The sequence below is a fragment of the Caloenas nicobarica genome, chromosome 1 (assembly GCF_036013445.1).
Source record: "Caloenas nicobarica isolate bCalNic1 chromosome 1, bCalNic1.hap1, whole genome shotgun sequence".
NCBI classification, from domain to species: domain Eukaryota; kingdom Metazoa; phylum Chordata; class Aves; order Columbiformes; family Columbidae; genus Caloenas; species Caloenas nicobarica.
This window is the reverse complement of record NC_088245.1, coordinates 43883983-43907318: the sequence shown is the minus strand read 5'-3', so window position 1 is coordinate 43907318 and position 23336 is coordinate 43883983. Positions and strand designations below refer to the sequence as shown.

The following is a 23336-nucleotide window of genomic DNA, read 5'->3' as shown; positions in this document are numbered from 1 at the left end:
CGAAACTAGAAGCAATAGAGAGCCTTTAATAGTTACAAAGCGAGGAACAGATCATTAATAGCCTCCAGGATACAGTTTAGCATGCACTCTCATCCAGAAGGATCTTTAAGGAAACTCAGATTCCTTGGTTCAGCAAGTCAGACATACTCTCTGAAGCCACACTGAGGAAATAACAAATCTGACTTGTAGATTTGGGCATATGATGTTCAGAAGTCATTAGCCAAATAGTAGAGTTGCAGAATCCTCTATAGTAAATTGAAATTTAGCAATAATATAAACTTCTTTTGGTTTTTGGTTTGTTGTTGTTCGGTTTGGGTTGTTTGTGGGGTTTTTTTGTTTGTTTGTTGTTGATTTGGTTTTTAACATACTTTATACAGACTCCTGAGAAGCAGATCACAGATCCTGATGAGTGATTGAAAATTCTGTTCACAGAATCAACACTATGAACTGCTCCAGGTTATCTACACTGCATCAAACTTGTACAGCTTTTCAAACAGATCTAAGCCACATCAGCAATACCAAATCATTTTAACTACATCTTAAGTAAAAAAGTATATTTTCTAACAAAAATTACTTTTTCAGCAGCTCTCCGGTAAGCTCTGGTGCGGAATCGGAGAAACACAGCATCCCTGAGGAACTGGAGATAGGGATCAAAGCCTGGTGGGCGGAGACCTGCTCCCAAGTTAGAGGGGAATGAACTCTCCACTAGCGTGCTGATGAGTCGACAGAAGGCACGGGTTAAAGGATATTCCTCACATCGGGACTCAATCTCATTCAGTTCAACCTTCCCAAGAGGACAGCAAAAACAAAAGCAGAAAAAAATCATAGATTTTCAGGGAGGAAGAAACATGTGAGAACAAACAACATAAGGGCATCATCTGTGAATGACTTTACAGTGAACTGACTTTGCTGCATTTTTGTCTACAGTACACCAAACACAAAGCAAAAGCAGTGAAGCAACAGCACTGTCTCAGTTCAGCAATACACCTTGATTCACTTCTGAGCAACTAGGAGATATGCCTCAACATTTACATACTTTGCTTTTCTTTACGACTTTCATTAGAAGTGAAGTGAGCTGTAGTAAGATGTAACAAAAGTGAGGCCAATTTAGAAAAACAGGAAAGTTTTCATAAGAAGCGCTCATAAGGAATTTGAGGGTTTAGATGCTGTTCTGTTACTAGTATGAAGCTGGACTAGATTCATAAATGGATGAAATTTCCAAAAATTAAAAGCAGGCCTGAGAGTAAATTAAGCAGCAGTGAAATCACAGCACCTATTCCACGGACTCAGCAGCAGATGTGGCCTCTGCAAGTGTTTCCCCAACTCATATGCAGGTGGTCAGAGAGGCTGCCCCAGGTACAAAGAAACCCTCACCTCAATGCCAATTGCTTGTCTCTGCCCTGGACCTCTCACAGTTTGCAATATCTTCAAAACAGAAAGAGAAATTAAAACAGGTAAACATTACATTTCACATAATCAAAGTGCATCTCCACAATTTCTATCAGGACTAAAAAGTGCTCGTCACTTTTTAGCTGAAAGGTTTCCTAAATCCTCTTAAAAAGTAAAAAACAAAGATTTTTCTGTCTGAAAGGCTGGATTATATGTTGTACACTTGTATGCTTCTAGCGTCACACCCTCAGAGATCTGCATCATCTTTATTGTTAACCAAAACAAAGAACAGAAATACTTTCACATTAATGATTTTTGTCTTATATTGGCTAGTGGAAAGATGTTTCCCTTGTTATCTCTTACAACAGTACATTTTAAGGAATATCATAAATTAGGAAGCAATGGTTGTGAGCATTTAATGTCACTATCGTCAGGGTCTTTTTATTAGTAATTAACAATAAACCAGCAGTTGCAGTTCAAATGCTGTAAGTTCTTCCAAATAAAACAGCAATTAGTTTGAACCATAACACACAGTACAGAATAAGCCCATCCCATTATGATTTGAATTAGCAATACAGAGAGCATTTTCATTTGATATTCATCTTCCTTAGGATTCATATTTAAAATTCTTCTCTGAAATCCAGACAGAAGGGAAAAAACCAGTTTTAAAAGGTTGGGCTCTTAATATGTATCTGGCGTTTGCCATCTAAATGTGGAAGTTGGCAATGATATCCTGTGAATTACAATTAACTTCCTCTGAACATTAAATGCCTGAAGTGGAGCTTTGTAGCCAGTCCCTTCTTCCTATGAGCACCACTCACACTGGAAGAATATTACACACTCACACCCCCACACACACACCCTTCCCACGCACCACCAAAAAAACCCCAAAAAACAACAACAAAAAATGTAACCTGCAGAACCTTTATTACTGATGACATACACTGAGGAAAAAACATATTGAACACACAGGACTGTCTATTAGGAAACCTGTATTTATGAAAAACAAGTGCAGCCAATGAGATCTCTGAGGCATAAAGCCATACTGATATTTTCAAAATCATTTTAAAGAAAGAACTGTGTTAACTAAGTGAAAAAAAATAACATTCAACATGGCAATAAGAAAATTTAGGAGGAAATGCACTACTATTTCAAATACACTGACAATTTCAACGTATTGGGATGCTATATGTCTAAGCACTGAAAATCCTAAATACCTGTGTATATTCCAGGGACTGCCAGAGAGAAGCTGCGATTTCAGGAGATTTTCCAAAAGCAGTAAGGGTTTCTAATAGCTCCGCTTTCAAAATAGGAGGAATGCTGCACTGCAGGAGTCCCAGAATGACCACTACTGGTGTCCACTGAGGGTGCTCACAAAGAGCCAAGCGAGCATTCTCACTCTACGGAGTTCAACAGAAAACAAACCCGTAGATTATAACTTTGAGATTATTCATGTTTTACAATCCCTAACTCACAGTTCAGTATCAATGACTGCTTTGTACTTGAAGGTATACAAAACATCAGAAGAACAGCAGACCATTCCAAATCAAACAATTTTAATTAAACAAAAAGCCCAGTTTAATGACTCACGAGTACTAAAATTGTGCCTATCCGTACGGAAAAATTAAGTGCATAATTTAAGCTTCTTATAACAATGCGATTTTTTAACTGTTTTCTTTTTTTAGTGGACACTCATTCACGGAATTAGTCTTAAATAAGTTTGAAGTACTTACACTCTAGACGGCTTCTTCAAGCACTGGTAGAGGGACTTTACCAATATTTCTATTATGAAATTAAATGGCATTTGGACATTTGCTAGGAAATTATGTGAATTTAAGCCTAAGAGCAGGGTCATCACCAGTGTAAGCTCATTTGAGACTCTCAGATGAACCACTGGACAGGAACAAGCCTCCAGCCTCAGCAAGTGACCCCTGCATCCTCAGAAGAAATTTACTTCTCAACAGGTTGTGGTTTAATAATGTCAAGAAATACTGGTTTTACGAGTTCCTTTTTCCCCCATGCTTATCCAATGCTGACATGACAGCTCACATAGGAATGCCCCATTATCACCACCACCAAAGATGATTTTTAAAAAGCCTAATTAGTTTCATTGATCTGTCTTGTGTTTGTGTCAGCAAAATCAAGGGTATCTCACTACACCACAGAATTTTTAGGCTGCAGAGGCTGGTGGGTACTGAAGAGTTGAATTCCACACTACCCAGAATTACCCAGGCAATTCACAATATAAAATGTGCACTACAGTTTTATTCTCTTGGAATCCTCTTCCAGCAAATCCCTGGTACATTTGACACTCCTGGTTTGCAGGCATTTTAAATAACTCTAGAGGCAAGTTTCATAGTTTATCAGTTTACTTGCCAAATTTCTACAATTTCCTTTTAAATTCTTCTATTATTTTTGCCTTTTCAAACTAACTCATAATAAAATCAAAGAACTTTCGTACTCTGTAGCCCTTTCTTCTGAAAGACATCTCCATGACAGCAAAGCGTCAAGAAAGCAAGAAAATCAGTAACACCAGAAACACAGGACAAAGTGTCATCTCCTCCTGCTTCACCCAGACTAAGTGTTTGGTGATAACAGTTATTCCTGACACTTTCCATACTTTTGAAGCTCACTAATCAAATGACAACAACTACTAGGAAAATTTGCCCTACACACCTCTTCTGTCAAGTGAACTTCACAGCTGAACAATGATATTTTGTAAGGAAAAAAAAAAAGTATGAACAAAGAAAACCAAATAAAAGGTTACTCACCCAATTTACTATAACAGTGGTCAGCTGTAAAAAGGCAATTAAACCATCCTGTTCTTTCTGTGTGATTCCTCGGAGAGGCAGGTGACGGTATTGGACACTGTCAGCACTTGGCAAGTCTTTCCTTAAGTGCTCATGATAAAGCATCAAAGAGTGGAAGAAATGCTCCCAGGAGACAGGGCTGCCACCTGCTCCTTGGATGTTTTCCGCTGGAAAAATGACAAGCATGTGACAAGATTGTCCTTCTACTATTTCACAGGGTGACAAACAGGGTAGTAAAATTTAAAAAGAAAACTTTCTCATCTAGAGGAAAAAATAAAGTTCAAAGTACAGCAATGTTTCCCAAATTAGTGGTTCTGGTTTGGGTTTTTTTGTTGTTAGGTTGTTTGGTTTTGGTTTTTAATAGAGACAGAAAGGTGTTAATATGAAAAGCCAGTACAAATAAGCTTTCCATTTTATGAATCATAATGTTTGCAGTGTTATTTATATCTTCAAAGTAGGTTGGGTTTTTTTTCCAATTTGATCAATGCAAAATTAACGCAAAACACAGGACTGACTAGCATCTTTTACTTTGAGAAAGTGCTGTCATATTACATGCATCAAAAAATTCTAATGGAACAAAGTGCTTCTGAAAAAAGTCAGCTCAGGAAAGAGAACTATTTTTGCAAAATACATAAGTTAACTTTAAGACATTAGTCATTTTAGATTTTACAATAAGCAATATTGATATTCTGCATCTCTTATGGTGTTAAGACACAGCTTTTTAAAAAAATGCATTACTTAATTATGTGATTTACTTGCTAGGGTGCTCAGACATTTAATTACTTAATCAGTCTTTTTCATTTCCGGATTACACTTCCAAGTAAAGCCTTCCAATTTCATCTTTGTGCTAATACTGAAATGTTAAAAGTATGAAGCCACAAGTCATCTCAAATGAGCCTTTGTACTTTTATAAAGAAAAAGAGGTGAGAAAGAGCTGAAGTGTTACTTTTCTTACCATGACTACTGCCATTGACTTTTAGCAAACTAAAGCAGTAATGAGCACACTGAGGCCCACTAGCCAGTCCCCGCAGCATTTTCAAGTACGGGATGTAAATTGTGGAAGGAAGTAGATCTCCCATTTGCCTAACAAACTTTGACAAGACCACCTAGAACAAATAAAGATCAGTGTTTAAAAAAAAAATTCTGATTATTTTAGGAAAACAATAAGCAGCCAAAGTCAGAAAACAGATTCTAATGTAATCAGGTCTGAGGAAGTGGGGGCAGAGGAGGGTAGTATCACAACTCAAAAAAAAAAAAAAATCTTTTATAGACTGGCCTATTCAGGTGAAAATCATGTTTCAAAGAGGAAATAAACACAACAAAATAATTCAAGCTATTGAAAAGTATACTCATTTGCCAATTCTGTATTTCTAGTGATAAAACTTAGCTCACAACTGCTGCACAGCAGTATTATAAACACATCTCACAGTGCAAGCTAAGTGACATTGGGAAAGAATTCACTATGCTTGTTATATCCCTGCACAGTAATCACACACACAGTGGTTCCTCCCAGGGTAACATTCAGGTGTTTACAGATTGCACCAGGCCCTCACTTAAGTTGCCTGTATTCTGCGTGGGTCTTGGGTTGTGTCTGATATGTCTTGTACGGGGTTTTGTCTCACACTGCACAGTCTTTCAAGAAGCACTGACAGCCTCCCAGATATCCAAAGAGTTTCAGAACATCTGCTTCATCTGTTTAGATTGCTGCTTCATTCTAATTTTAAGATCTGTCTCTCATGGGCTACAGCCTTCAGGTTTTAAATAATTACAACACTCTTATGGATTTTTACCCCCCAAAATACTATCAACTACAGTAAATAAAGTCTTTATAGTTAAGGAATTTAACTTTTCAGTTACACCAAAAAGGTGCGTAGAGGTCATCAGACAGAAAACAGAAGAGCACTGTTATCAGAATTCATTTAGCAACTGCAACAAAATCAGACCTAAACAAAATTTTCAGAGAGGTCTGTTAGGACTCTCTTTTCAACAACCATGAATGGCTGGTAGTAGCTCATTTTAGAGCAAGCAATGGCAACCATGTCATGCAGAGCAGAACACATGCAGATAAGCCACTAATAAAAGATAATGTCTTCTTAGAGGCTAGCTATAATAAGGATAAAAAAAACTTTCTTGCCTGTTTTTTATTACTTGCTATAAAAGTTACTAGTAACTACTCAAGAAAATCTAGATAACCTGGCGCTGAGGTGGTCGCTGATGAGCTACTCCAAGGTAGGACCCCATGATGGTAGATGTCTGCAAAGGCTCTGATGGACACCAGTATTCAAGGGCAAGTTCCAGATTAAAGGGGTCTTTCCTATACAATTCAGCAATCTATCAGAGAAAGGAAGGCATTAGAAAAATATCAACTATATAAAGAAAAGACAATTACTTCCACAATAAGCACTGCTTCTAGATAAGCTAAACACATCTGAGACAAGGCATCCCATGGCTGGTGCTCCATTCCCTAAAACTCTCTGAAAATGATGGCTTCTAAATAGCAATATCAGAACAAAGAACAATCAGAGAAATTCAAAATGCACACATAAGTGAAACTTTCGTAATTTCAAATAATACCTTTCATCTGATTATCATAGATTAAATCACTGCTAAGAACACAGTGGCATTTCTCCTTAAATAACTACTTGCGTACCTTTATATATTAACTCAAAACCAAGTTATCCAGTACCAGGATCAGAAATCGTACCTGTTATCTGAAAATACAAGTTTCTCAATTCTCATTTCTAGTTCTTCATTTAAGTTTACTGTATATCTCAGAGATACTTAAGAAAGCATTTCACTATGAATTTTCCTGTTTATGTTCTACAACCTAAAGGACCACCTTTGCAAAAGACAAGTAATCCCTACATTAAAGACTACTATATTGAAAATTGCACACTCCTACATTTTCATGCTAAATAAGGGGAAATAGCCAAGTTTTTAATTTATTCCTGAACAGAAAATACAAAATGCTTCAGTTCAATGTGCAAATCCCTCTTCTGATGTGATGTTGTTTTGAAAATGTAGTTAGGTAACCTTAATAAGTAATATTTAAATAAACTTTTTTTTTTTCCAATTTTATTTTCTTTCCCTTATCTTTCTTTTATTGAAAAATATGACAGAAACAGAAAGATCTTTCTTTTAAATGTATGCTTGTGGTCAAAATTCTACTGAAATCAGGGAATTTGTAATTGCAGCAGCTTTAATGGAGTCACCTTGCCTAGCCTATTCTACAGCAAATACAAAACGGTCTTCCAAAATTCTCATTACAAACATGTCAACACATGAAAACTATTTAAACACTTCAATCCTTTATCAGAATAATTGTCAATAGTGGTGGCAAACCCCTAAAACTTAATTATAGTTTACCCACAGTAAATAGGGAGAAATTTGAAAGCTTACAGAAATATAAAACACTGCACAAACTTTAAGGTCTAGATACACAAAGGTGTTCTATTCCAAAGAATTTCCATGCATTTAGCCAGATCTCAACTGCAGTGGTAGCCTGAAGTCTTAAAATTCCTGTTTCTAAGTTATGTTAAAATAAGATGGCTTAAGATAATAGATATGTTAAAATAGTCTTATTATAATTTAAATTTCAGGTATTTAAATGTTTTGTAAAATAGCTTCATCTCAAAAATTCTCCAAAATATAATGCAGTATTTACTTACTAAGCAAGAATTAAATGACACTTCATTAACATCAGAAGCCAAGGCAGTAAATTCATTCCTTTTCAGGAAGTTATAGAAAGTGTCTATACTTAAGAAAAAAATCTCTCTAATTCAAAAAGGGAGAGATCCAGCACTGTATGTTATCATTCAGATACGGATTTTCTGATGAAGAATTAAAGTCACACTTTTTGACACAGTAAATTAAAAGAAAATAGGGCTTACTAAAAGCATTAAATGCTCCAGATCTCTCCGAAGGGAAATAGGCGGATCATTACCCATCTGAATACTCATGTGGATCATGCGAGCATCTTCATCGGCACGGTTTCTCAGTTGTTTCACCTATGCAATTTATGAAGTGGAGAAAAATACTAGTCTCTATTTAGCTAAGATGAAACAGAACAAAAATAACAGAGTTGTCTAAACAGCCTATTAAAAACTAACAAATGAAATTAACTTGCACATAGAGTATTCAATTTTTTTTAGTCTACTTCCCCCAACAGCTTACATTCAAAGATAAATTCAATCACTTTCTTGCTGCCAAGGTCCTCAGTTCATAGCAAAAGCCCTGAACTTATACTATGGGGAGTTTTCTCCCAACCGACTTCACCAGATCCTCTGGCTTGGCCCCAAAAGGTGGATTCTTTTCCTCTTTTTACTTTGAAACCTAAATAGGTTAGCTTCAAACAAAGAAAGTTAGACCATTGTCCACAATGAGTGAAAACAAATATAAAACACTGTAAAATGTTTTCTGTATATAGATCTGTGGATTGTACCTTTCTTAGCCATTTAAAGGCTACTTCTCCTTACAGCTACTTTGTTTTGAAAAGTTTTGGATTAATGTAATTACTTTGGACCCAGTCTGTCACAACTAAAAGCATTACTACATGTCAATAATTGCAACAGGAAAAACACACGCACACACACACAGAAAAAAAAAAAGAATGGAGAGGAAGAACAACTGCAGCAACTAAAAAAAGTCCATTAATCAGTATCCTGAAATTATTTGTGTTGAAAAAAAATAATTACTAAACAAAAACACAGTTGACATTTAATGTCAAAAAGCCTTTGACAAAACACTCCACCAGAGGCTTATAGAAATCAAATAGCCATGAGATAAAAAGTTAAGTCTTGTCAAACATTAAGCAGACATTGAGGAATAAGGAACAGGAACAAGCAACAAATTCAACACACCAAAAATTAAAACACAGTGATGGTCAACAGAGACCAGTTAATGGTCTATAATATATCTTAATTTGCAAAATTGAATGAGCAGCAAAATAATCGTGTCTCATCAAGAAAAAATAGTTAAACACTGGAAATAACTGTGGAAAGGGTCAGAGCAAACTAGCCAAATTAGTATACTAACAAAATCAATATATGGGCAAAATCGAATGTTTATAAATGAAATAATTAATTACCTGAATTACTAAAGCTAATTATCGAGTTCACAATATAATGCAGTCAGCCAAAAGATTTAGTCAAATCATCACTGGCAAGAAGCATAAACATTAAAACTATACAGAAGAGTTAAATAAAATGCTGACCTACAGATTTAAATAAAACTGAACGAAGTGTGTGTGTGTGTGTGTGTGTGTGTGTATATATATATATATATATAAAAAAATAAAGATCCTGCAAACCAGACACTTCTCTTTACCTAAAATTTGACACTCAGTAGAAATAGCTGAGTTCATAAGCCAACTACTAACTAACAGCAGTTAAGACAAACAATTCCCTTGTAGGGGTATATCCCAGTCGCCTGCTAACAAAGTCATTCCTGTAAAACAACTAGTACTTGCCCCTATCAAAATGGAATACAAGTCAAGAGTCGGATTTTTACTTATATCCTGTATTACAAAATTCTACTTGTAATGAAAAATCTCTCTCTTCATCTCCAGGCATTAGCTACAACCAACTGCAGATCTGAACCAAAGCAAAAAACCTGAAATGGAAGAGAATACACTTCCCAGAGATAAAGCTTCAGTTCCACAACACAATGAAGAGAGAGGTACCAACAAACCAACAGCTTTGGGATTTTCAGGCAGTTCTGTGGATACCGGACACAGTCTCAGATCTGTTTGAAATCTAATAAGGCAGCAACCTCAGATTGGGCCATTCTCCAGCTCTTCCACCTTCATTCAAAAATCTACCTTGTATGCCTTCCATAAAAACTGGTATCATTACAGGGAGACATTTCATCTTTTGAAAAGCAACACCACCCAATGAAGAACCGGCCCATTAAAAAGTTACCAGTTCCAAACCTGTTTGCACTTGATTGTTTAAGGAACTTGCACAAAATATACCTCACATATTCCTCATATATTCAAAAGATTCCTCAGGGCTATTGTGTCTGTATTACAGAAAACACTGTTGCCTGCAGCCTTCAAAGGATGTCCAAAGCCTGTTACAACGTGGTAAATGTTGTATGGAGGCAGCCATCGCAACAAAAATATAGCTGTAAAGTTATCAACATTAACTTGTCTGAAATGACATTATACTTGTCCTATGCATATTCGGTGGCTCAAAAAGACAGCCTGAGAAAACAACACGCAATATCAACAGATTATAAATAAATTGGGATTAAACCTAAAAGCTGTCTACAACATGTTCATATATGCCCTCGAAGATTCTTAAGGCTCAAATATTGGTTTTCCTGCCAATATTGTCCTCATTCTGTGAGGTTAAAATGAACAAAATGTTTTATATCCTTCTTTTTGCACATTGAAAAAAGTAATTATTTGGCAACTCCAACTAAAGGTCAATACAATGAAGGTCACAAAATAAAGCCTCCATCAATTAAAATATTTTCATATCATTTTAATTTTCCATCTCTAGATACAAGGTCTTGCACAAATGAAACTGTTGTTAATTGTTTCAAACTTTTTTTTAAAACTGTTCTGCAGCATTTGTGCTGTTCTAGTGAAAACATTTTCACAACAATTGATACTTCTGAAAGAAAAAGCAGAATCCCTCTCCTTAAATATGGAAAAAATCATTAGTAAAAGAATAAATTAAAAATGAGAGACAAAACCAGCAACTTAGTGTAGGTTACAGTGCCTGTATTGAAATAAAAAAGAAAAAAACAAACAAATACCCACATACATCACCATCGGTTCCAGCATTCATTTAAATTTAAATTTTAATCAGGTAAAACTAAACGAACCCAAACCACTACCACCACAAAACCTTGCTTTGCAAATCTCACCACACTCAAGTGTTTTAAATATCACATTCTACTTCAGTGTGGAAAACAAACCCCAAACCATACGGGTTCCATAAAGTGAACAAGTCTTCTGAAATGTAGCACCTCAAGCTGATGGTCACATCTGCATCTCTATGCTACCTGGACTAATGTCAGAAATATAGAAGAGATGTCCACATTTCTCAAGAACTGCTGTTCACACAAACAACTTACTTTCATTGGCATAAGTGCAAGGAAGTCTGTGACGAGGTTATGGATTTTGCGAATGTAAAATTCCTCCTGGTAGAAATTTTCAGAGCCCACAACAGATTCAGTCAAGAACAGGAACACATTATCAGCAACCGCAAGCTCTGCCATTGCCTCATCTGCCTCAGTGAATTCTGCAAGAGCTGGGCAACAAAAATCACAAGATGCGAAAAAATAAGTTACTGTTATTTGTTACCAAATGAAACATATTTCAGAATACCTGGCTGACATGCAAATCAACATGCTTCTATCAACTATGTTTTTTCTACCATACAGTCAAATGCTAGACTGGGAAAGTTAATGTCAGGTGATTATCTCAACTTTATTCTTTAATAAGTGTTAAAGTGCATAATCCATTTACCCAAGCAAATCTAAGGCTGTGAACTAAGAACCACAAACCAATCTTAATTAAACATTATAATTAATGTTTACACATTCTTTAATAGATATTCTGGAGTAGACCTAATTCTGATCCAGTAGGGAGCCCGGAAAGATTATGAAGTGCAGCATGAAAAGAAAACCTAAAAATGTATTTGTCCTCTCAAGATACTGGGGTATAACATTTACGGAGGTAAAAAGTCATAAGCATAAATCTATTCTTAATGTAAGTGTGCAAATAATACTAAAGTTGCTAAAATGCAATCTGTCACATTTTTCAGTACATTAAAATCTCTTTCACTTCGATGAAGACACTATTCAATATTACTGTCTAATAACTACTTCTAAATCCGTGTACATTTCAGAGCAATTCAATTCTTGACAACCAAACTCGCATGCTGAGAAAGCTTTAAAGGAGTGTCAACAGTCATTTTATCATAAAGGTAAATACTAACACTTCAAAAAGGTAACAGATACTTTGACTTACACCACTTGCAAGCTCTGAATACTAATGTGCAGCATCTGCACTTTAAGGTAATTTACCTGTCACATCGGATAACTGGGATATTCCTCGTAATGTCATCGCCCAGGCTAATCTAACAGTAGCCTGCAGGCCTGGTAATTTCCAAGGCTGAGACTCCTGAAGACGAGTGTGTATTGTTGCTATATACTGTCTTTCTGCTAGGAGAGGGAGCCGGTACATCAAATCTTGAAGAACAACAAAAACAAACGTTAACACCAACAACCCAGTAAATTAATGTGAAAACAAACATGCAAAATCTTACCAGTTTGTTACTGATCAGTAACAAAATTGGTTAAATAACAATTTATCCATCTACACAACATAACCTCTTTGGGAAACCCGCCAGCATTACCGTCACGATCCTCTGTGCCTTGTTCCAGAAAGCTGACATCAAAGCAGTAAAGCAGAGCCATGAGAAGAGACAAGTTCACGCCATCCAACGAGCCATCAGCTTCCACTGTTACTTTCTCCAAGTAACTTATGAGGATTAGAGTGTCATCCTTACTCAGTGGTGACTGGCAGGTCCAGACAAACAGACTCTCAGCCAAGGACTGTCGACACTCTTTAATGAGGTCCGAAACCTTTAAAAGAAAAGCCGAACAAAAAACAGTGAATATAAATATTCTGGCAATATGTTCAACTTGTTCTCAGTCAATCAGTATGACTGAATTAACTTAAAAATTACTCTAAAGACAGCAGCTACAGAAAATGTTGGGTTTTTTTAATTGCTAAACAGCAAAAGGCACATTTCTGCTTGTTAAATGTGTTCATAATCCCAGGCATTTCATGTGAGGTATGAGTATAACTGGTAGTTATAATATATCCAGATAAGGTCATAGTCTTCCCCCTGCCCCAGAAGAGATGCCCTCAATTGACTATACAAACACCTAACCTTTAAGGCATTGAGAAATATGAAACATTAAAATCAGAACTTTCTTTCCCCAGACAAAATATTTCTATCAACTCTAGAATATAAACATAAACAAAATTTTTTACCATCTATTACATATGGAATAAATATCATGCCCTATGTAATGGTTATGAAGCATTTTCATACTAAAAATATTTTTTCATTTTACTTGGCAAAATAGTGCATGCTGTGATACAATAAAGTACACCGGCTCTTGAAAACAAAAAGGTTGTCCTTTTTCTAACAGTTACACCAGAAATTGCTGGTTTCAAACGAGGACATTTATTTCATTTGTTAACTTCATTCCTCCACCCAATCTGAGTTTTAACTGCTTTCAGTCTTACAAAAACAGTAGAAGTTGGAGGGAAAAAAAACCACACACAACACACACAACAAACAAAACCACACACACCCCACGTAAAAAACCCTACACAAAACCTTAAGAAATAAAAACCCACTAATGGTCTTTCATGATGTTATATGTAAAATTTTATTTAGCTAAATTAAGAGCTTCTAATAATGTTCTTGACCTTGATCCATTGTGTCGTTAAATAAAAAAATAAAGAGCTATAGACATTCCATCTCCAGTAAAATAACATGCATGGTGATAAAGAGAAAAACTTTTCAACATTTAACACAGCAAGAGACTTGTGGACAGGCTCCAGCAGAATAATAATTCTAATTAATACAGAGGGAAATATGGTAGTTCACCTAAAAGGAAGAAAAAAACCTCCAACATTAAGCATGAAATGAATTTTAAGGTAAAACTGAAGTAAATTAAGGTGATTTAAGGTAAATCAGAAGTATATTCTTTGCATAGTTTCTAGATTAATAGCAAAAATGTAAAACCTAGCTCTTTATTTGATGGAAAGCAAATTGGCTGATTATAACATAGAATAATTTTTAGACAGATCATTCATTAGAAAGAATTTCAGAAATTAAAACAATAATGTTTAAAATCTTGGTACTAGAAACATACTCTGCAGTTAGTCACAGTCTCGATTAAGTTCAAGGATTACAAAAATGAGAACTCATTTTCAAGCAATTCTCACTCTTCAATATTAGAAATGCTTCTGTTCATATTAACATAATTGGATTGTTAAAAAAAAGCATTATTTGCCTGACTAGACTTGGTTTCAATCTGGTTTAATAATTTGTGAATTTTAGTTGGCTATTTTTATTCCAATGATGCTGATAACAGTAGTGCTGAGAGCAGACGATTTAATATACAGTCTTTAGAATAAAATTGGGAAAATAATAAATTTACACATAGTGCAAATATTAGGCTTACTTTCTTACTGTCTCTGACTACACTTCTTCACTAAAAAGCATCAGGGAGCAACAGGAAAACAGAAATGCAGGAAGTAATTTGGATCCCACACTGATATAGCACAAGCTGTGGGGTAGTCACTATGATGCCTGAGACAGTAACAGAGCTTGCAAAGGTAAAGAACAGTAACTAGAAAGTAATAAAGAAAAATCACTCCATATCTCTTGGCAGTCTAACTGTACTCTAATCTGAGCAGTAACTCAAGTAAAATATTCACACCCAGTCCCTTCTTTACCTCTTTGCGATGTTTCTCACTGCCCAAGCCTCGCTCTCGCTGGAGTTTATCAAATTCATTGTTTAAATCAATGTGAGACACAAGAGTGAGGATCTTCTGAGTCAAACCCTGCTCCATCAGCTCATCTGTGAAGCGTGTTGTCATGGACATTAACTCTTGACTATAATAGAAAAAATATAAAGGTAACAATTAATCATACTATACCCAGTCACAGAGGAAGTCTAAAATAATAAACCTCAAATATATTAATATTTGCTGACAGAAAATGTACAACTACATTATATACATAAAGCAACTAGCCCTGCATTACTAATCAGTAAGCAGTGCCCTCTCAAAACATTATACTGAATGCATGCAAAGTCTTTAGGTAACTGTAGGTTGAAGAGCATGAAATATGAGAATACGACATGGATCGGCTAGTTAAGATTTCTATCAAAAAGTACTATGCACAAGATGCACATAATTCACAAGCTCACATCCTCTTTCTCACCAGTACATGCAATTGTTCAGTTACATACAGCACACTGAAGTGGTGGAGCTAGTTCTAAAGTAATCATTTATCTTATGTTTCAGATAGAACACATATTTTCATCTTTCTCTAGTCAAGCAATCACTGTGCACTGGAAGGAAACAGTGTGTACTGTTTTCTTTTTAAAGTCAAAAAATGTTAGCATATTATGTTCACCAGTAGATAGTGCATCCATTTTAATTAAATGCAGGAGCACAGTTCTGTTTTGCAGGACACAGGAAGTGAGAGCACAGAAAATGCAGAAATTCAGACTCATTAGTTAGAGCAACATTGACTAGGGTGTCTGAGGCAAAACACTGTCAAAAGGTGAAGTAGCACGAAACAACTGAAAGTAAAATGCATATCTTTATGATCTAATAAAAATATGTGTAAGAAAAAAGAATCTTATGCTTAAAAGCAAACATGAAAGCAGCTGCATTAGGTTACGAAAAACAAACAGATTTGAGAATATTCCTGAGTCTAATCAGTCATAAAAGCACTCAAAGCAAAGAGCTTTGATCAGCTCATCACCCTACTACAGACCTGAGTTCCAGTGTCCACGTCTTGCCTTGGCGAGACTGGATGAGGGTTCGTAGTGAATTGGCAATGCATCTTTTTCCATCCCAGTACAACAGAACAGCCACTAGACCTCTTGTAAGGCCAGGAAAGTGAGGTTGCTGGTGTTCTCCTGTTGAATGAAAATCCACAGAATAGTCACCAAATGTTGAACATACACACTTTGATAACAGCTTTATCTCTTTGTATTTCTAAATGAGATACAAATGTAGCATTCAGAACAACCACTGTTATTCACTATCACTTTGATTTGTTTCAGGCACTTCCAAAAAAAGCCACAGAAATTTTGGGTGCTATTATTAAAATATTAAGCTACTAAAATATCCACACCTTTAAAATAAATATAAATTCAATTCCATAAGTATCCTAGTCCAAATCGTATTTGAAACTGATATCTACCCATCTTAATAATTAATTCAAGCTAAAATTTCTTTATTGAAAATGAAATTGTCTGTCTGAATTTATACTGAAAATTCAAGTTCAAAACAGAAATCAAGGTTGGCTTTGAGATGGCTTTCTAAAGGTCACAAATTAGCAAACTACTTCTTAAATGAATTTAAACGCTAATAATGAAGAGTGGCTAGTAATGATAACTAGCAATTATACTTCAGTAACATGGAAATCAATTTTCTACATGCAAAGCATGTGTCACTTCCCAGAATACCTCTTTTACTAATCAGTTATTAGACTATGATCCAAATACAGTCACATATCAATGTATAATTCATAATTTGAAGAACCAATATCTATTACGCTGCTTTATGGAAAAAACTCTCAATCATGTTTAAACTATTTTTAAATTCAGTGATAGAGAAAGTACATCATAAAAGAAACCTCAAATTATTCCCACTTTTGCAACAGCTGCAAAAATATGAACATTAAGGTTCAGAACACTGTTATCAAATTACATTACAGTGATAGCAGATTTCTTTTTAAAAATATTCTAGGTAAGGAAGCTAAGGCCTTGACTGAACCATGCATTCATGTTAAGCATACACTTAAATAAGAAGGCCTATTTAAGTTGTATTTTTCCAGTTCTTAAATATTTTCCCTTCTCACCAGCTAGAAGGAGCTCAACAGCTGCCAGCTCTCCAATATCAAAGAGGTCACTGAGGATAAAGGCTTCTCTGATGAGTTGCTCTGGCAAAAGCCTCGTTCCCTGCTGACCCTGGATAGCAACCCCTTCTGTACTTGCTTTCTGGATTTTCTCATGCTGCTGAACATTCTTTGACTGCAAGAGAAACAAGCATTGGAAGTTATTCAAAATGGTAAGATCAAATACTGAATAAAGCTTTACACATTAATCCTTCCTCACAAATACAGTTCTGACAGGTTAGGTTGTCATCATAAAAACAAAGGCAGTATTTTTAAACACAGATAGGAAAGGCATCTTAAAAATGTTTTACACTTGCACAGCAATGGTCTCTTTGTGGGAATGTACCAAAAATAATCCTATACAATTGGTGTTGACGTGGGGTTTACTCAGAATAATGGACACTGAAAGTAAATTTTGATACAATTTTCAGCAGGAATTGGTATCAGCTCAACGAAAGACATGTGCTGCACTACTCCAAAGCACTATTTTCTAAATCATTCTTTTTTCTATTAAACTCAGATGCTAAAATATACTGACAAAACTCTACAGCTGACTTAAATTTTGTGACCTCTCAGTTTGACAAGCCGTTTACTATTTCAGAAGTAACACCACTGAAAGAAGACATATTTCTAGGTGCTACAATGCAAGATAGAGTAAATCATCAACTCTCCCGCTCATTCCACAAGAGGGTATTAGTCCAGTACCGGGTTTCTGAAGAGGGAAATGAAGTCAGATTTGTGTTTCTTTAAAACCTGGTCGAGGCGATGAATAGCTTCAGGTTGCCTTTTCCAAATGGCATTCATCACAGTCTGCCATATGTCCTTATATGGACCCCATAAGCTGGCAGCTGAAAGAAGAAATAAAACAAAAGAAAATGTATTTGAAAAGAAGAAAGAAACAAGGAAAGCAAAGTATTTGTATAATATTTTCAATAAGTAGACTTTTAAAATTTACTGTTAGTCTAAGCTTGACACTATAGACTGCGCATCAAGCAAAGCATATTTTCCCTTCTTAAGGCACAAAAAAACAACAACGATGGTCTGATATAAAACCTAATTGCATTTAGAGAGCTAGAGAAGCAGAAAAGATGATGTACACAATTAAGTTCTGGGGCTGAAAGTGATCCTATAAAGATATTTGATACAATCTCTGAGTGTAATTTTGCATCCTTATATGCCCAAGAAATTTCCTCCACTTCAGTAAAACTAAAGAATAACTAAGAACTGGACAGCAGACAATGAATCTGAATGGAACTTGGCAAGGCAGGCTTCCTGTTTTCCATTTTTTACAGAAAACTCCAAAACAAAGAAATACATAATATATGAGGGACTGAAAATGAACAGCAGTGCCATAATGATCTGGTGCATCATTGCATCAGACTGTGCAGAACAAAATATACTAGAAACCAAAGCCACAAGATTAAAGGCAATATTACACAAGAAACCAAAATAAGTCTAAAGATACTTACTTTCACATTTACTCATCTCATTTTCATTTTAAAACAAACAAACAAGTACTTCTGATCTCTAATACACATTTGCCGCTAAGATTCTGCATAAGAGCTTCATAGAGGAATCAATTTCCTTTACTAGAAACGGACAGATCAATACAAACAATTACCTCACTACATTTAGAAGGGATCAGATTATTTCTGGTCTAGCAAACATAAATGTATTATTAGTTAAGATAAGTCTGACTCTACTCTGGAAATACAATTCTCTCCTCCTTCTCAACGCTGGAAAAAATTCTAATCTGAATTCAATACTACAGCTGAAATTCTCTCTTCCACACTACAAGTTGTATCATGCAGAATCCAAAGCCTGTAGCCTTAAGCCTGCACCAGAAGTTTCCTTATTTGCATCAAGTCTCATGAAAACAGTGTGCCAAGCTAGTCTTCAGACTTCTGCCAGAATCATTGTCTAAACTGAAAACCTTAGAGATGGAAAATTATTCTGACCAATCTAGTATTAATATCCTGTTAAAAAAAACCCTCAACATTTTAAGACCCGCATTAAACAGAAGTATCCAAACATTTCCCTTGTTAGATATTATTTGTATTTCTGAAACTTTCCGGTCCTACATACCATAAATCACTGCTAAACATACCAGATAAATTTATTACCAACTGTATTCAGTTTGTCTACAAGGTACAGCATAACGACACCACCTGATTGTAGGTAGTTATGTGTTTTTGAGCATCTACTGATATGGCCCCTCCCCTGAAGTCATTATAAACTAGCGATGGTTTTTGCATGCTACAATTTTGCTAGTGGAAAAGATACTTTAAGAGGTCACTGCCCTTCTTTATTCAGAGCCACTTGTTACCAATCATACACACACCTTCTTCATTAATAATATCTCTGCAACTCTGATGGACTGCACTATAAGTCATGGTAGTCAAATGATCCAAATTAAAGGAAAAAAAAAAAAGCAGCAACACTTTACAGAGTTCTTCCATCTTGTTTAGAGTTCTTCAGGCTTGTTTTTAAAAATCAGATTATTTCATTAACACAGGTTACAAAGTGGTCCTGGCAGCCATTAAAATAAAATCTGAAAGAGCAACACCTGAAGCACAGAGAGAAAGAACAAGTGGCAGAAAACTCTGAAACTGGCTTTGTTTCTGGAGAAATGATAAAATGGAACTATGCCTTGCAGGTTAGCCTAAATACAAAAATAATAGCATTTCACTCATGACTGGCTTAACTTCCCCTCCTCCCTTTTTAACATACAAGTTAATATTGTGGTAAAAATCAAGTACAGAAGCAACATTTTATCTTCTTGTAACTTGTTCTAGCTGGCTCCATCCCTCAAAGTAACCCTGACCAGGGGCATCAAACACATCCACATCTCATCTTAATCAGGCTGCTTACATCAAGACAGCAAGCAAATGGTAACTACCATGATGTGAAGATTCATACAATCAAGATGCCACCTCAAAGTAATGCAAAATGCTACACGGACGACCTGAACAATAAGGCAGCATAAGCCAAGTTGAAGTGTAGCCAGTGAGCACAGAGACAAGGGCAGGTCTCAGAGAGCGAGATCCCTGGTTTCAGTCAGCTTTACCAGTCCCTGAGGTGTCTTGGAAGCAGCTACAAACTAAGCAAAACTTTGTCAGTTTTGTCCTGATGCAAAGGAAGAAACCACATAAAACAATAATAAAATCAAAACAAACTCTCTCACTCCAAACTCAGCACTAACAAGAACTACGGTCTCACATGCTGTCATTTACAAGCAATGCCAGTATCTGTACTTGAGAGGACAGCCTGTAAAAAGGACAAATCCTCTGTCCTTTTAAAACGTAAGTGTTTTAATCATACCACATTACCCCTACCTAGACAAATCATTAAAGATAGCTACTGTTGGACAAAATTTCATACTCCAGACTGTAACTGGCTCTCCACATAACTTCAGAGTTCAAAGATTTAACTCCACTCTAAATGGTCTGGCCCATTTGTTTGCTCTTGTTCCTACAACACAATTGCTTTGCACCAGCCCAACTACATGTACTGTAAGGCATTAAAACAAATTAAGGATCTAACTTTTCTGACTGAAAACCGATCCAAAAAAAGAGCTTATTTTCAGCAGGATCGCATCTACAATGCAGTTCGCTCTGTGACAGCACAAGCTATGCTGGCACAAAGATGGAGTATTGCGGAGAAAGGAATAAGCAACTGGGATGGAAAAAAGGTTGGACTTCAGCAACCATGTTGACTTTTTCTCTCTTACACTGTTTCTACTATTATTATCGTTTTAGAAAGGCTGACTTTCCCATCAGGGACAGCAAGGAAGGACAGGCTGGGTTGCTTCTTTTGGCATCAATAGCAGTTGATGCTTATGCCTGAACTTTCTGCCAAACTATAAACTTAACCATGCTACATCCATCCCAAACAACAATATGCTATAACTTAAGGCAAAATCCTCATTAATTCTCGTGTCACTTCTGCTTTAATTTTTATCTCATCTTTCATGTATAAAACTGCTTCTTCCCCTATTTTTTTAAATTATAAGGCCATAGAACCTCTTGCCATGTAATTTATGCAATAAAGTGTAGTCTCCTTGGAACCATTCCAGTTTTCACTTTAACAAAGTCAAATTTCAGATACTATGAATGGTAGGAATAATCACCCTTCCTCCTCTCCCAAATGAAGGGTCTTTGCTTTATTACCACTTTTGTGTGAGGAAGCAGGGATGCAATTGATTCAGTTACATCAAAATATCTTCTCTGTGAAATTTACTCCTTGCTTGACGCAGGAGTGGAGTTATTTAATTTTATTAACTAGTCACTGTGACATACACCACCTTAGTTACAAACCTTCTGGCCATGCCTATATTCCAGTCACGACTGCTTTTCACAGGGTCTCCATTCTCCCTCTATTAACTTAATGAAGCTCAACAACAGCAAATGCAACATCCTGCACCTGAGACAGAATAACTCCAGGAACAGTACAGGCTGGGGACCAAGCAGCTAGAAAGCAGCTTTACAGAAAAACACCCAGTGTTCTGGTAGACAGGCAGCTGAACATTAGTTGGCAGCACACCCTCGCAGCAAAGGCAGCCTCTAAGCACCAGGCTGTATTAACAGAGATGCAGCCAGCAGGTGTGGGGAAGTGATTTTTAGGCATCTCTGAGTCTCATTCACTCTGATACTGTGTAAAATTTTGGGCTCCCCAGAGCAAGACACTGAAATAGGGGACCGGAGAACACAATGAATGAGAAGACGCTGAAAGAATTGACCTTTTGCAGCCTTAAGAAGATAACACTAAAGTTGGTTGGGAGCTTTCTTATCTTCAACTACTGAATGGCACTGAACACAGAAAATGGTGAGGTACCCCAGGAGATGAGCTGCAACTGACACAAGATGCAATACAGAAACTTTCAATTAGCCATCAGCAAAAAAAAAAAATAATTATTCTGATGGTGGTCACATATTGGAACAGAACCGCCTCTGGGATGATCTTCATCCTTACACATATTCAAAACTATTATACTTTGGATAAGGCCCCGAGCCACCTGACTGAATTGGCCCAGTATTAAGTGCAAGAATGCAGTGTTGGATGAGATGACCTCCTAAGTGATTTTCCAATTAGCCAGTCTTTTCTTTTTGTATTAGACTTATTCCCCAGTTATACTGGGTAAGCACTGCCTCAGTAACCTAAAACCAGCTCTTTGCGACAGGCTCTGAAAGGACCACGGATGATCCTGCTGCTCCTAATCCACTCAATGCAAGAGAAACCAGCTCAACGTTTCCAGGCTTCTTGTGTAACAGAGCAAGTTTAGGTGCTTTTTTATTTCCATTTTATTACAGGCGGCATTAAGAGATGAGCGCAATACAGAAGTGATGCTTAATCACACACGCACCGAGTTTCCACAGTCCCCTCGAGTCGCGGTGGCCTTTGCCACCTCATGTCACCGGCTTCACGCCCCGCTGGCCAGCACCAGCCGGGCAGGGCGGCAGCTCCGACCGCCGAGCTCCGTCACCCGCCTTTGCGCGGCCCGAGCGCCCCGGGTACCGCCGCACGGGAGGCGGCTCACACGGACCCGCTCTCCCCGCCGCCTGCCAGCGCCACCGCGGCCCCCGCAACGCGCTGCCCCGCCGCCCGCTCGGGCCGCGCCGCCTCCTCACGCCCGGCCTTCCCTCGGCCACCGCCCCCGGCTCCCCGGGCTTTGAGGAGGGACGCTGGGCCGGTGCCCCCGACCGGCTGGCGGGCAGCGGGGAAGGCGGCGAGCGGCGCCGCCGCGGAGGACAAGGAAGAACCGCGGCCGCGCGCTCAGGCTCCTCTTACCCGAATTTACCGCCAACGGCGCCGCCATCTTGCAGAGAGGGAGGCGCGATCGCGGCGCCGCCGGCCGAGGAAGGCCCGCCGACTGCCCGGGCTGCCCCGGCGGCGCCTCCCGAGGAGCGGGGCAGCGTCCCGCCGGCTCCTCCCGCCGCGGAGGACGGGGAGCGGGTCACACGGCGCCTCTCTGCGCCGGCTTCGGGGCAGCCCAGCTGCGGAAAGTTACCAACGGGCCGTTTTCCGCGCAGGCCGGTGAGGCGGCCCCTGCGCCGCGGGCTGACGGGAGTTGTAGTCGCGGGGGGCGCGGAGCCTCGGCGGGGCTGGGAGCGGGTCACGCGTCCTGCGGGAGGGGGCAGACCGACAGCGCGTCCCCCGAGGCGGCTTCGTGTTCAAACCTTTTCGAGGTGGCTGCGGAAGAGGGGGAGCGCCGGGGTGCTGCGCTCCCGCCTGTTGTCAGGAACACAAAATCACTTCTGTGTCGTTCCGTTTGCCTTTCCCCGTTCGCTTTCCACTTCGCGCCGAAGGGAGTCCCTCCTTTCAAGCTCTGCCCTATAAGCCGTATTCATTAAATAAAGCAAAATGCCTGAAGTCAGGCGCTGCACCAAGCGGTAAATTATTAGAACGTTTTCATTCTTTTTTCAGTGTGTGTGTGTGTGGGAAATAAAAAAAAAAAATAAAAAAATAA

At 37.8% G+C, this 23336-nt stretch overlaps 1 protein-coding gene across 1 annotated transcript in view; it reads right to left on the bottom strand.

The window, feature by feature from the left end:
• The window catches only part of NUP205 (nucleoporin 205), a 51553-nt gene extending 28847 nt beyond the window's left edge, over window positions 1-22706 (bottom strand). Inside the window, exons 1-15 of the mRNA XM_065654706.1 lie at window positions 22658-22706; window positions 17576-17718; window positions 16835-17006; window positions 15743-15887; window positions 14692-14851; window positions 12569-12797; window positions 12237-12401; window positions 11283-11458; window positions 8090-8206; window positions 6393-6530; window positions 5155-5305; window positions 4161-4366; window positions 2607-2789; window positions 1375-1425; window positions 575-784 (exon numbers count right to left, since the gene is read on the bottom strand). Coding sequence (XP_065510778.1) covers window positions 575-784; window positions 1375-1425; window positions 2607-2789; window positions 4161-4366; window positions 5155-5305; window positions 6393-6530; window positions 8090-8206; window positions 11283-11458; window positions 12237-12401; window positions 12569-12797; window positions 14692-14851; window positions 15743-15887; window positions 16835-17006; window positions 17576-17718; window positions 22658-22685 — 2274 coding nt within the window. The 5' untranslated portion in view covers window positions 22686-22706. The remainder of the gene's footprint in view (window positions 1-574; window positions 785-1374; window positions 1426-2606; window positions 2790-4160; window positions 4367-5154; window positions 5306-6392; window positions 6531-8089; window positions 8207-11282; window positions 11459-12236; window positions 12402-12568; window positions 12798-14691; window positions 14852-15742; window positions 15888-16834; window positions 17007-17575; window positions 17719-22657) is intronic.
• Between the last annotated feature and the right edge of the window lie 630 nt (window positions 22707-23336).